Consider the following 15556-nt stretch of genomic DNA (forward strand, 5'->3'; position numbering starts at 1 on the left):
CAAATAGCAATAGAAGACAACGTATATAGATGGTGCAATATGATTCTGGTAAGAGGTTCACAAATGAGTTTCAATATCTTTTTTTTCTTAAGCTACATAAATCCACAAGTGTAGAACTAGGGCAAGAAAAATCATCGATCACCGTATGTGGAAATATCATCATCTGACCCCTTTTGAGCTCACAAGGTCAACACTGATACAGAGTAGCCTTTCACCATTATCCATTCTAATTAAACAACAAAAGAAAAATACTAGTATGCAGTTCTCACCTAACTGGCAGTAATGGCCTGTAATATCCAGTCTTGTGGTATCATATGTCCATTAAGATGGCATATCACCAAGAACCTCATGCACAAAGAGATCCTGCAACTCTAGGTATTTACTTCTCCATTCTGTACCCTGTTGGTTTGGTACGCCATTCAGAGTGCTCACCCCAGAATCAAATAACCTAGAATTGCCATGCTGCTGGACCAAAGTATAACAATAAGATACAACACAAAGAAACATGAAAATAGAAGGTTAATAAATGTGTTACACAGAATATAAGGGAATACGAAAATCAGCTGACCTGCTGTGCATCCAAGAGCTGCTCTAGAAGGTTAGAGCTGAGATTTCCAGCAATATGAACATCATTTTCAGGGTTGGGCAGAATTACAGCCCGTGGTTCAACTTCGCCACTCGCTGCACACACTTTACGCAATGGTTGTAAAGGTGGCAGATTTAATCTTTTGGGTGTTACTATGAGAACATTAGTTACTGGACCTGTGAGACAGGATTTTTATCAAAATCTCTGAAGACAATTTTCCCTAGGCATGATTCAGAAATTATATGCATAGCCAAATGGCATAATAAAACATTATAGTATGGCAATTAATTGAAACAGGTTCACAGAACAAATGTGAGTGTACCATGGGATATATTATATTTTATCACGAGAGATGAACCTCGCACAAAAGGGCGATTGGCTTCAGTGCTCCACATTTGAAAGACTTGTGACTATAAATAAACAAAAATAAAGTACCAAAGCACCTAAACAGTTGCATCAGTTGAGTTGTCAAGGGGTATTCATTTTGTTCACTCTTGCGTACATTTACACCAGTTGAGTTGTCAAGCAAAACAATCAAGTCAAGTAAATGAATGGTGAAAATCACTCTGGTAATCGCAAAATAATGTATGCAGTTAGCCACCTGTTACTCCCTACTGCTATTGATCGCTCACGCCTTTACTCCGTTTGAGTTTTTACTCATCAGACATGACAAGAAAATTAATGGCTTGCGCGTACGGACACTGAGCGCACATGGCAGGGGCTGGACCTGCAGTTTTCGTTGGAAGAGCGCGCCCTCTTTCATGCCTCCACGACCATGGCCATTGGGGACGGATCGACCGCCCTCTTTTGGGAGGACCGCTGGCTCGGCGGCCTGTCCGTCCGTGAGCTTGCGCCCATGCTCTTCCAGTGCATTCCCAAGCATCGCCGGAAAGTGAGAACGGTGGCGGAGGCCTTGGCCGGCAACAGCTGGGCGCGCGACATCCGTGGGCTGCTCGGCCTTCCCGAGATTGGACAGTACCTGAAGCTCTGGCACCTTGTGCAGCACGTTGAGCTGTCCAACGAGCCGGACAAGCTGCTCTGGAGCTGGACCGCTAACGGCGTGTAAACTGCTCAGTCCTGCTACCGGGCAACCTTCCAGGCGCGACGGGCTGCCACTCCTGGAAACTCATTTGGAGGAGCTGGGCACCGCCAAGGGTGAAATTTTTCCACTGGCTGGCCTGCCAAGATCGCTGTTGGACCACGGAGCGGCTTGCACGCCGTGGCCTGCAGCACCACCCACGATGCCTCCTGTGCGACCAAGAGCCGGAAACGATCAGACACCTGATGCTCGCGTGCCCCTTCGCTAGGCACACATGGCATGAGATCCTAGCTTGGCTGCGCTTGCCGGCGCCGACGCCCGAGCACGACGACTCCATCATGGACTGGTGGCTGCGCGCGAAGGACTCCACACCGCCAGCGCTCCGCAAGGCGCTCAAATACGTGGCGCTTTTGGTGCCGTGGATGATCTGGAAGCATAGGAACGCGTGCGTTTTTGACCATGTGAGCCCATCGCTCAATGAGCTTGTCGACCGGATCAAGGACGAGGCCCGATGTTGGGCAAAGGCCGGGGCTCAAGGGCTCAGGGTCGTTTTGCCATCATCATGGGATGTCCACTGATCATCCGACAACTGTGTAAATCTGCCTCCTAGGAGGATGTAAATTCCCTATCTTTCCAATGCAATGAAACGCAAAGGCCATTTGCGTTTTCTCGAGAAAAACAGTTCTCCACCATACCCTTGCTACACCACAATCAGTTGCACCAGCTTGCTGTGCTGTTATAGCATATCCCTTGTTACTGGGGCTATTGTGCACAACAAAAGTTAAATGGTTCCATCGTGTGTGCATGAAGGACATAGAATGACATGTTCTCCAGCATGAATTACAAACTATCACACAGATCAAATGAACACTTACACTTGCCATCACCATTTAGTAAAAAGTAGGACTTGGCTTTGGGTCTGTCGTGATACTACAGACGATTAACTCAATATGACACTACTGGTCTGTTTGGTTGGGGACTAAAATTGCCACACCTAAGTTGAGGTGCTAGCCCACACCTGTGGCACGCCACAGAAAGTGTGGCGGGCTAAACGAACGCCACACATTTGGCGAGAATCTCTGCTGCAGAAGCTCTTTTGCGCTGTGGCGAGCCAACCTTCATGCAGAACCAAACACCTGCCTAGGGAAGCGTGGCCCACCACAGCTTTGGCGTGGCGATGTATGGCTGAGAACCAAACAGCCCCTACAATACAGGAAAGTATCGAAATAAAAAAATTCCCTTGCATCTTTTCATAACTACCTTAAGTTAAAGATACTCAAGTTTTCTCCATGGTGACTGGTGAGTGGTGAGTACTCATGCAAATCAAAGTTGTTAACCCGTAATGCTTACATCAGCTGTCCATAGGTAAATTATCCCTGTACACCAGTATGTGCAGGGTGCATACAATGCAAACTTCAAATGTTCTCGATATACATCTTTAATGGAATTAATGCGGTAAACCTACAACCAAATACTAGAAAGGCAACAAACTAGGCGTGTCTCAATCTATTGAAGGTGCAGACATTTAATACCATTTCATTTGCTTTTTCTAATAGGAATATTTCTACTTTCTGGTCACCATTAAGCATGCTATACAAGCAAGCAAGGCAACAAGCTAGACATACATGTCAATCTACTGAAGGTGCCAGCATTAAATAGCACATCTCATTAGCTTCTTCCAACAGGAGTGTTTCTAATAGTCACAATTAAGCATGGTCACGACCATCAACTTCTCTCACACACAGAAAAACAACTCCATAGTCCACGATAATGCAGAATACTTATCAAACAGGTTCAAACTTTTCACATTTTCTACATAAGGTCTGGAGAGCAAAAGTTCAAGTGTGGAAATAAACTACGAACCTTGGGAGTGTTTGAATTTCCGGGTTACTTGCTGACTTCTGGTATCCCAAACCCGAACATTACCATCCTCCGAACCAGAGACTAGTAGAAGGCCATCTGTACTTGATGTTAAGCTCGTTACCGCCTTGCTGAACAAATTACACAAATCACCAGGATCAATTAAAGAAATTTTGCAACACAAATAACAGAATATTTGAAATGAAGCGACTCAAACTAAACAGCATATTTGTTGAGATCTTAGTTTATCTTGTACCACTAACCAAAGTACATATATCTCCAGTAAACGGTAAACTAAACTATATACGGTGAGTTATGAAGTATTGGTCGAATGAAATAATACAAGTTCAAGCATTGGATGTGAATAAAAGTTCTTGCACATTTCTTTATTGCTCCCAGGCACCTATACCAGTACCCGAGCACAGCACAACCAAATCTAGTACCAGTTAACAGGACATACTCTCCTTGATCAAGAGACCATTCAAACATTTCTGTTTACAACTTCAAGTTCATGGACCAAGCAGCTTATCGCCTCAATTTTCGCCAGAAGTTCACCAGCAGACTAAAACATGGGCAGCAGCAACGGGAAGGATGTGCAGCCCATGGGGCAGCGACAGTCCTCCTGCAACTCGGATATAGCAACCAGAAGGAGAGTTCAATTGGTGTATTTTTCAGACCTACTTCCCATCTAGTAGTGGTGTAGAGGTTAGTAAGTACTAGGTCAAAGCAAGGACAAGTGAGTTAAGTTATGAGTACTAAGGTTGAGTCCTCATAGCTACTGGCATGTAATTCGTCAAAAGACAAGCCTCAAACAGATAACTCGTCTATATATGTTATTTGTCAACCCTTCTAGTCCTCTCACTGCAATCAAGTGCGTCTCTCCTTTTAAAAGCCCAATCCCCTTCGCGGCATGTCGTCCAGCAATCTTCTGCACAGTACTGATACCAAGGTGAACTAACTTTCCACAAGTTAGAATAATGCTTACTCTGACATATAGTTGATATCAAAAGCAACAGCCAGTTATTGTTAAGCATATTTGCATACAACACACTAACACATTTTATGCATATGGATTGTACTTCACTAATACTAGGGTATAAAATTATAGCATAAATACAAAATCAAGCAAAGTACAACAGTAAGAACAACAAAATAAGCTGCATTGATTTAGCCAGAGAGTGAAATGGCAAATTCAGATCTCAAGCCCAGTTACAGCACAAGCAAACAGGACAAATTTTTAACCAGTCTACGCATAGATGACATAAGAGAATCTCTGATCTACGTATTGGAGCTACTTATATCATCACATGATAAAAGAGACACACTAAGGAAAAACTAGGACAGTGAGCAAACCTGTGGTCATCCAGAATACCAAGAATAGACAAATCATCACGGCCCTGAGAGGAGACATCAACACCCATAGCAGTAACATATATCTTTCCATCTCTACCACCAGCATAGAAAATATGACTTCTTGGGTCTATTTCGACAGAATCAATGATAGCAGGAAATGAAATACTTCTCAGCATTCTGCCCTCTGATAGACTCCATATCTGGGCAAAGATAACAAATATATGAGCATTGAGATCCTTCATTATCTCACAACTAAAAAGCAAAAGAAGTAATTGAGCACACACTTTACATGTACGATCCTCTGAAGATGACAAAGCAATTGCTCCATGAAAACAAGCAATATCAGTTACAGGAAGTGTGTGCTGATTAAAGTTGTATAGGTATGGTGTCTTTGCCTCAAACCTTGATTGCTCATCAAGCATCCTGCAATCAACACCAATTAACCCGGTCAAACAAAATACAAAATAGTTCACCCAACTTTTACCCTCATCAAACTACATACGTGAGCAGATCCCAAACTTTGATGCTCCCATCCTCGGACGCCGAGACAAGCAACATGTCATACAGGGCTAGGCACCTAACATCACGATAGTGAGCATGCCATCGGACAAGCAGCTCTCCACTAGCCACCTACACAAAGCACACAAAATTTAACATGTGTAAGCTGGAACAACTTTTCAATAACAGTTCCCACCACGCCACCTAGAGACCACAATCCCCTCACCTCCCAAAAGAATATGTCACCGGACACACCGCCGCCGATGAGATAGTTCCCCTCTGGATCAGCAATGAGCGCGCGGATTGGCTCGGCGGGGAAGCTCTTCACAGCCACCTGAGGCTGCAACAGGAACCGACAACACAAGCTCAGCCTAGGGTTTCGAGTTCAAGTAAATGAAGTCCGGTTTGTGAAGAGTGCTTACCTTGTCCCAGTGGTAGTAGTGGATGGGGGCGGAGTTGCCGGCGGCGACTTGGGCGGCGGCGAGGAAGCGGCCGGCGACGGCAGCGATGGCACGTGGCCGGGAGGCGCAGGGGCGGTGGCGGATGGCCTCGGCCCCCGTGCGGAGGTCCCACGCGGCCACGCCGGCGTCGGTGGAGGAGGCCGCAAGCACCAGTTGCGACGGCGGCGCCATGGGAGTGGGGAGAGGAGGCTAGGGTTTAGGGTTTCCTAAACTGAAAAGCGGACTGGTTCTGAAATTTGAAAGGCAAGTGGACTTCGTCGCACATCCCGAGCAACTTCTAGCAGGTTCACCCCTTTTTCTTTCTAAAAATCAGATGTTAAAAAAAACGCATACTATCAAATCCTCAATAACTTGCTCTATCCCTAAAAGTTTGGGTGCTGCTACGCGTCCGCCGCCGGATCCGCCACCTCACAAGCCGTCAAATCTGATGGTAGTAGATGAAAAGGGGGAAAGAGTAGATACTTTGATAATGCGGGAAGCAAGAACAGTAAGAATTCAGGTAGTGACAGCAGATCCTGGAGAAAAGAGGATAGCCTCGAAAACAACAGCAAGAAAGACAAGGTACGGGAGGAGGGAGAAGTTACTAGTCCACTAAAACTCACTGATGGTCGGGTTGGTCGGGTATGTACAGAGAAGGGAGTTAATGATCGAGTAAAGAAACTCGGTTTTGAGGATCGGACGTAGAATGAGACCAGTACGGTTCAGGACAAAAGGGACGGTAGGGACATGTTTCTTGTAGTACAGTCTTGTACAGAAGGGTCGAGTGATGCAGATAGGCCGCCAGTAGACTCCGGCAAAGCAGCGCAGGCAGGGCCTAAGGTCAGCGATGTGAACACCCCCATGCACATCGACCATCGGATATCGGGAGCAGTTTAGCAGAGTCCAGGGAAGATAAAATAGGGCGGAGGGAGTACATGGGTACGTAAGCAGAGGAAGGTTGGGAAGGGTGTTGGTGGTATGAAGGGCAATACTATAGAGAAGACTGAATCTATGATGGGAAAACGAGGCTCCGATGAGACTGGTCTGGAAGGAGATGGGGACGGAAAGAAGCTAAAGAGGGACATAGAAGGAGTTGAGGGAGAGGGTGTTCCGACCAATGAGAAAGCGGGGCTGTCGACACAGCTCCGCGAGCAAAAATGAGAATTGTGACGTGGAACTGCCGGGGGCTCGGGAACAGGCCGGTAGTTCGAGGTCTTCTAGAACTCCAGAAGAAGGGGGATCCCGATGTATTTTTTTTCAAAAACTAGGATGAATAAAAATAAAGTGGAACGGCTACACCAAACCTTGGGGATGACCAGGGGCGGAGCTGGAGCACAAGTCACCCTGATGCACCACCTTAACATGGCGTAAATTTTGTAAGCAACATTTTAAGTAAAGGTATATTTTGTAACTTCTAGTCTAGATTATCCGACATAATAAGACGATGGTGTATAAATTCAACTGTTACTAATTAAAATTCTATATAACTATAAGGATGGATGAAAGGACAAATTTACTTGGAAAAGATGTCTCTTGATTACCTTCCAATAGATTTGCTTTCTTGAGCATCGGTGACCTTTTTCATCACTGAAGATTTCATCACCAAGCTGATTGCACAAGTATATTCTTCAAATTAGGATGGTAAAGTTCTGTTAATTTCTTCTTGCCTGGATTATACTAAATCTAGTCTTCTTCCCAAATTACATCTTCCAGAGATTTCAAAATAGTGATTTTCTTTTGTGAAAAACCCTGTCCATAGGATATCTGCATTTAACAAACAAAATTTTGAAAAGTTACATGTATGACATGGAAAATTGTAAGTTAAAACCCGACATGGAAAATTGCAAGTTAAAACCCTAAACGATTCACATGTTTTGCCAAAACTCGTATATATGAACAGAGTTTGATTTATCTCGATTCAAGTTAATGCAAAACCTGACTAAAATTGATAACCATTAGTTGTAGAAGTACTTGGAAACATTGACAAAGGCAAGGGCGCTGCTAGGAGGAAATTAGGATATGTTCTAACCTGTAGATGGCAATAGAGCAAAAAGAGTAGGAGTGTCGGCGTAGTTGCAGCAATCAAGGGATCGGTAACCTATGCATCTGGGCGTTGCGTCAGATTTATGGTGTTGGCGTCGTGCCGATCGCCGGCAGCTCTCGCGTCTACGTGTGCGGCGTGCTCAGTGGGTACTGCCACCATTGGAGCGTCTGTGGGGAACTAGGGATTGGGATTTGGGAGCCTATCAGACATGGGGAACCATCGATCGACCAACGCACGTATGGGCTGCGAACGCGAGATGCTGAGCGAAGTGGGCCTGGGCTGGGAGCGGGCGAGTAGATAGATCCTCGGCTGGAATTTCGTACCCTGATGCACCGGACACTGCCGTACCTGATGCACAGGCCTTCTATAGATAGCACGTACGAGTAAAATTTAATTCGGACCGTGATGCCTGTGCATCAGGGTAGGCCCATTGGGCTCCGCCCCTGGGGATGACACACCTCGTCTACAAGGTTTGTGCTGGGAAGAGTGGTCGACTATCTATGCTTTGGAAAAGAGAAGTGAACCTGAGCTTGAGATGGCTTGGAAGAATGCACATTGATGTGACGATCGAAGAAGATGATGGATACAAATGGAGACTTACAGGCATCTATGGCGAGCCTAGAACTGAACTCAGGGAAGATACGTGGCGTCTTTTACGTACACTACATCAGCAAGAAAGGCTACCCTGGATATGTATGGGGGATTTCAACAAGATCCTCTACCACTTTGAGAAGCAAGGAGGGGTGCCCAGAGCCCAAATTCAGATGGATCGTTTTCGTGATGCTTTAAATTTGTGTAACTTGAACGACCTTGGTTTCGAGGGTGATGTATTTACTTGGCGCAATAATAATTTCCGTTTGGATGGTTACATTCGTGAGCGTCTTGATAGGGCTGTTGCAAATCCTCAATGGTGTATGCATTTTCCATGTTACAAGGTACGCAACGGCTGCCCTGAACATTCAGACCATAGCCCGGTCATCCTTGATGTTCATGGTGCGACCAAAAAGAACAGACCAAAGCCGAACAACTTGAACAAGAGGTTCGAAGCTCGCTGGCTTCTTGAGGATAATTGTGAACAAGTGGTGACTGAGGCGTGGGAAGATGCAGCAAGGAGTGGTGAAGGTAAGGTGATGGAACGCCTAAAGGTAGTGTCCAGGAGGTTGGATGAATGGAGCAGAGAAGTGTTAGGAGACTTACAGAAAAGAATCAAAAAGCTATGGGCTGAATTGGAGGAATGCCGAAGAAGCAACCTTTCAGGAGTGAGTGTCAGGAAGGAGCAAGTGGTGCGATTTAAACTTGGGCGTCTTGAGGATCAGCTGGACGTGTTTTGGAAACAACGTGCCCATGTGGGATGGTTGACGAAAGGGGACCGAAACACCGAGTACTTTCATGGGTTTGCCTCATCGCGGAAGAGAAACAATCAGATCACAAAGTTAAAAGGAGATGATGGGGTGGAGGTAGAAGGGGAGGAGGGCTTAAAGGCCCTCATATCTAACCATTTCCTTGGCTTGTTTACCCCCATGACAGGTGCAAATATTTGGCAAGTACTACAGCACATTCTTCCCCGAGTCACACCTGAGATGAACAACTTTTTGTTAAAAGAGTACACAGCCCAGGAAATCAATAGTGCACTAGATGATATGGGTGATCTTAAAGCCTCAGGGGCTGATGGTATGCCGACAGTGTTCTACAAGAGATTTTGCGGTACGGTGGGAGAAGTTGTGGTCCAAGAAGTTCTACACGTGTTGCAGGGCGGCAGTATACCCGACGGATGGAATGAAATTATTGTTGTGCTCATCCTGAAGGTTCGGAACCCAGAAAGGATCAAGGATCTTCGCCCTATTAGCCTGTGTAACGTGGTGTATAAACTTGTATCCAAAGTTCTTGCCAACCGACTCAAGGTGATCTTGGATGAGCTCATTTTGCCTAACCAGAGTGCATTTGTCCCGGGGCGATTGATTTCGAATAATACTATCTTGGCCTACGAGATGACACATTATATGCGTAGGAAGAGGAGTGGGAAAGATGTATACATGGTGCTCAAGTTAGATATGAGCAAAGCTTACGATCGGGTTGAGTGGCCCTTTTTGGAAGGAATGATGACACAGTTGGGCTTTGCAGGGGAGTTTGTACAACTGATTATGCAATGTGTCACCACTGTTTCATACTGGTTAGAGTGAGTGGTGACTTAACCAAAACCATCATTCCGGGCAGAGGTTTACGACAAGGCGATCCAATCTCTCCGTATCTCTTCTTAATCTGTGCTGAAGGTTTTTCAGCTTTGCTACATCATGCAGAAAGGGAAGGGCATGTACGCGGTATTCAACTTGCCCCTGAAGCTCCCCGGGTCAGTCACCTCCTTTTTGCTGACGACTCGCTACTTGTCATGGAAGCTACAGTGCACAGTGTGCAAGCCATCAACAGGATCCTACATGCATATGAGGAAAGTTTAGGACAAGTGATAAATAGAGAAAAGTCAGCTGTCATGTTCAGTATCAATGCCAAATAGTGTGTCAAAAACTTACTGTTGCAGGAACTTCAGCTAGGTGCTGAAACGAAGGAAAGCAAATATTTGGGGCTGCCAACATACATTGGAAAGTCAACGAAGAAATGCTTCACATACATTAAGGACATCATTGTGAGCAGACTTCACGGAGGCATGGAAAGATGTTTGTCTATGGATGGGAAGGAGGTTTATGTTAGCCCAAGCCATCCCGACCTATGCTATGGCGTGCTTCAATCTTACTAAATCCTTGTGTGATGAAATAAGTCAGTTCATATGTCGGTACTGGTGGAACCAACAACCAGATGAGAGGAAAATGCATTGGGTCGGATGGGAAAAATGAAACTATCAAAGGAGGAAGGCGGTCTTGGGTTTAGAGACCTCCACTCATTTAGTTTGGCCATGCTCGCGCGTCATAGTTGGCGATTACTCCGGGCCCCGGACTCCGTTTGTACATGTGTCTTACGAGCCAAGTATTACCCAAGTGGAAACTTGCTAGATGTTGAACCAATGGCAGGTATGAGCTACATTTGGCGTAGTATCTGATACGTCTCCAACGTATCTATAATTTTGATTGTTCCATGCTATTATATTATCTGTTTTGGATGTTTAATGGGCTTTATTATGCACTTTTATATTATTTTTGGGACTAACCTATTAACCGAAGGCCTAGTGCAAATTGTTTTTTTTTGCCTATTTCAATGTTTCACAGAAAAGGAATATCAAACGGAAGCCAAACGGAATGAAACCTTCGCGAGGATCTTTTTTGGAACAAACGCAATCCAGGAGACTTGGAGTGGAGGTCAAGGAAGCAACGAGGTGGCCACGAGATAGGGAGGCGCGCCCAGGGGGTAGGCGCGCCTCCCACCCTCGTGGGCCCCTCGTAGCTCCACCGACCTACTTCTTTTGCCTATATATACTCTTATACCCTGAAAACATCCAGGGGAGCCACGAAACCACTTTTCCACCGCCGTAACCTTTTGTACCCGTGAGATCCCATATGGGGACCTTTTCCGGCGATCTGCCGGAGGGGGATTCGATCACGTAGGGCTTCTACATCAACATCATAGCCTCTCCGATGATGTGTGAGTAGTTTACCATAGACCTTCGGGTCCATAGTTATTAGCTAGATGGCTTCTTCTCTCTCTTTGGATCTCAATACAAAGTTCTCCTCAATGTTCTTGGAGATCTATTCGATGTAATACTTTTTGCGGTGTGTTTGTCGAGATCCGATGAACTGTGAGTTTATGATCAAGATTATCTATGAACAATATTTGATTCTTCTCTGAATTCTTATATGCATGATTTGATATCTTTGCAAGTCTCTTCGAATTTTTGGTTTAGTTTGGCCTACTAGATTGATCTTTCTTGCAATGGGAGAAGTGCTTGGCTTTGGGTTCAATCTTGCGGTGCTTGATCCCAGTGACAAAAAGGGAACCAACACATATTGTATTGTTGCCATCGAGAATAAAAAAGATGGGGTTTATATCATATTGCTTGAGTTTATCCCTCCACATCATGCCATCTTGCCTAATGCGTTACTATGTTCTTATGAACTTAATACTCTAGATGCATGCTGGATAGCGATCGATGTGTGGAGTAATAGTAGTATATGCAGAATCGTTTCGGTCTACTTGATACGGGCGTGATGCCTATGTTTTTGATCATGCCTAGATATTCTCATAACTATGCGCTTTTCTGTCAATTGCTCGGCAGTAATTTGTTCACCCACCGTAATATATGCTATCTTGAGAGAAGCCACTAGTGAAACATATGGCCCCCGCGTCTACTTTACATCATATAAGTTTCCGATCTACAATTCTAGTTTACTATTTATTTTGCAATCTTTACTTTCCAATCTATACAACAAAAATACCAAAAATATTTATCTTATTATCTTTACCAGATCTCACTTTTGCAAAGTGGTCGTGAATGGATTGACAACCCCTTTATCGCGTTGGTTGCAAGGTTCTTATTTGTTTGTGTAGGTACTAGGCGATTTGCGTGTAGTCTCCTACTGGATTGATACCTTGGTTCTCAAAAACTGAGGGAAATACTTACGCTACTTTGCTGCATCACCCTTTCCTCTTCAAGGGAAAACCAACGCATGCTCAAGAGGTAGCAAGAAGGATTTTTGGCGCCGTTGCCGGGGGGGGGGGGGTCTACGCTCAAGTCAAGACATACCAAGTACCCATCATAAACTCTTCTCCCTCGCGTTACATTATTTGCCATTTGCCTCTCGTTTTCCTCTCCCCCACTTCACAAAATTTGCCTTTTCTTCGCCCTTCTTCTGTTCGTCCTTCCGTTTGCTCGTGTTACCATGTGCCTTCTATTAGCTTGCATCTTCGCTTGCTAAATATCTATCGTTATGGATCCTCATCCTCTTGATAATCTTTTTAAAAGATCCAATTATGATGAACCAATTGCTAGTGAGTTGAGTGCACTAGATTATCTTTATGAGGTTTTGCTTGAAATTCGTGAATCTGAAAATTGTGATGAAGTGCTTTATGAAGTGATTCACGATAGATCTTTGAATAAAAAGCATAATTGCAATGATGTTATTATAAATTCTATGAGTGTCAATTGTGCTAATAATATGCAAAACCCTAAGCTTGGGGATGCTAGTTTTTCTATGTCCACTACTTGTTGCGATGATCATGATTAGGGTGATTCTTCTTATGATCTTGAAAATTTATTTAAGCCCCATGATGAATATGAGATTGATAATAGTGTTTGCAATATTATTGAAAGTGGGTTTGGAAGAGTGTCAACTTTAGATCCCACATATTTGAATAATGTTCAATCTTATGAAATTTTTGATAAAAGTGGGTTTGGAGAGGCCATGACTTCAGTTAATGTTAATCCCACTATTTTGGAAGAGTGTCAACTTTGCATGCATGTGGATCATGTTGAAAATATTTTATGTGGTAGCTATTTTGTTGAATTTGCTTATGATCCCACATGTAATTATTATGAGAGAGGAAAATATGATTGTAGAAATTTTCATGTTACTAAATTACCTCTCGTTCTGTTGAGATTGCTATTGTTTCTTTCCGCTTCCTTGCATATGCTAGTTTTTTGCTTGTTATGATAATTTGTTTTCCTATAAGCTGCTTATGCATATGAAGTATGTTAGACTTAGATGTGTTTGTCACGTGTTTCATGATGCTCTCTTTGTGCTTCAATTCTTGTCTTTCATGTGAGCATCATTGAATTTGTCAATGCATAGCTAGGGGCGTTAAACGATAGCGCTTGTTTGGAGGAAACCCAATTTTATTTTTATTCTTTACCTTTTGTTCCTGTTTAGTAATAAATAATTCATCTACCCTCTGTTTAGATGTGGTTTTATGTTTTAATTACTGTTTGTGCCAAGTAAAGCCTTTAGGATCTTCTTGGGTGATTGTTGTTTGATCTTGCTAAAAAAAATAGAAAGTATGCGCTCATGAGAATAATTTTCATTTTTTACCAGAGAGTGATAAAATACCAATTCCAACTGCAGTAGATCAATATGCAAATTATTTAAGTCTTCCTATTTTTTCAGAATTTTTGGAGTTATGTAAGTATTCGAAACTTCCAGATTGCTACAGACTGTTCTGTTTTTGAAAGATTATGTTCTTCGTGTGTTGTTTGCTTATTTTGATGAATCTATGGCTAGTATCGGGTGGTATGAACCATATAGAAGTTGGAATACAGTAGGTTTAACACCAATATAAATAAAGAATGAGTCCATTACAATACATTAAAGTGGTGGTTTGTTTTCTTATACTAACGGAGCTCATGAGATTTTCTGTTGAGTTTTGTGTTGTGAAGTTTTCAAGTTTTTGGGTAAAGATTTGATGGATTTTGGAACAAGGAGTGGCAAGAGCCTAAGATTTGGGATTTACAAGGCACCCCAAGGTAAAATTCAAGGACAACCAAAAGCCTAAGCTTGGGGATGCCCCGGAAGGCATCCCCTCTTTCGTCTTCGTCTATCGGTAACTTTACTTGAGGCTATATTTTTATTCACCACATGATATGTGTTTTGCTTGGAGCATCTTATATGATTTGAGTCTTTGCTTTTTATTTTACCACAATAATCCTTGTTGTACACACCTGAAAGGACATGTGGTGCCCCCATGTGTGGTTTTGGTAATTGATGACATTCTCTATGGACTAATGGTTGCATTGAGTTACATTGAAGAATTTGTCCATAGGCACTTCTTGAAGTCCATGTGTTGGTTTCAAGGAGTTTATGTGTTTACCAAGGTGCTATTAAGGAATTATTCAAAGATTGGTCATGTGAGAGTTGAGCTTATTGCAAGCATGTCTTGAAGAAGAAGATTGTGTGATCATTCATGCTTACCTTCAAGGCATCATCCAAATGAAGAGAGTTGGAAAGGTTCAAGGTTGATCAAGAGTAAGTCAAGAGTGAATCAAGTTGATCAAATCACAAAGCGTAGAAGATGTACCAGAGGGATCAAGTGATCCCATGGTATGGTAAGCATTGACCATTACGCTTTGTGTACTAACCCATAGTCTTCGTGAGAGTTCTTTGTGGGGTTAGGTTGCGGTGTGCACGTTCAAGTGATGCATCACGAAGAGATCAAGTGCTTGAATATTGTCATCCATTATGGTGACAATGGACTTTTGAAGATGTGCCGAAATGTGGCTCACCCATAATGGAGTATGGGGGAGCAATCAACTAGTCTTCACCGAGCCAACGCAATCAAGAAAGGTGGTCCTACTTGAGGAAGTCAAGATCGTCTACATCTAGCTCAAGTGGACTTTGTGCAAGGCAAAGGTTTGGCCTTGATATGTTCTCTATTTTACCATTCTCATGGTGGTAGTTTGGAGACCGGGTTATAGGATCGTTTGCCATACTATCAAGGGGGCTTTCAAGTGAGTAGCTTGATCGTATCGTTCATAGAGAGCTCAAACCACTGCATTCTTGCATCATCTTTCTTGGTTCTTGTTTGGTTTTATCCTTGTGAGGTTTTGAGCTTACGGTCATCTTCTTGACAAGCTCAAGTTCATCGAAAACGGAGTTCACATGCTTCTTCTATTGCGTTTTCGGTGTTGGAGGTTTTACCGGTCTCATTCAAGGAAGGGTTCTCACCATTTTCTTATGGGCCTTTTCTTATTTGCTTCTTATTGTTATTTATATCAATATTGTGTTAGCCCTTGTCTCTAGCTTTCCAACAAACTTGGTTTCGTTGAATTCGGAGTCCGTTTGCAGAAGTTGTGCCAGTTTTGG

The 15556-nt window shown here is 43.6% G+C and overlaps 1 protein-coding gene across 2 annotated transcripts; it reads right to left on the reverse strand.

Moving 5' to 3' along the window:
- Nucleotides 1-4: 4 nt before the first annotated feature.
- Nucleotides 5-6067, reverse strand: LOC123148102 (protein ROOT INITIATION DEFECTIVE 3). Of its 2 annotated transcripts, none has more exons than XM_044567457.1 (8): nucleotides 5759-6067; nucleotides 5563-5676; nucleotides 5341-5468; nucleotides 5123-5261; nucleotides 4839-5038; nucleotides 3489-3616; nucleotides 569-762; nucleotides 5-462 (listed from the first exon to the last, which is right to left on the reverse strand). In XM_044567457.1, exons 1-8 carry the CDS (start codon nucleotides 5966-5968, stop codon nucleotides 322-324), a joined length of 1254 nt encoding a protein of 417 aa, XP_044423392.1. In that variant the 5' UTR covers nucleotides 5969-6067; the 3' UTR covers nucleotides 5-321. The 2 variants fall into 2 exon arrangements, with proteins under 2 accessions (XP_044423392.1, XP_044423391.1); XM_044567456.1 differs by having other exon boundaries at nucleotides 5-465.
- Between the last annotated feature and the right edge of the window lie 9489 nt (nucleotides 6068-15556).

The sequence above is a fragment of the Triticum aestivum genome, chromosome 7A (assembly GCF_018294505.1).
Source record: "Triticum aestivum cultivar Chinese Spring chromosome 7A, IWGSC CS RefSeq v2.1, whole genome shotgun sequence".
NCBI lineage: Eukaryota > Viridiplantae > Streptophyta > Magnoliopsida > Poales > Poaceae > Triticum > Triticum aestivum.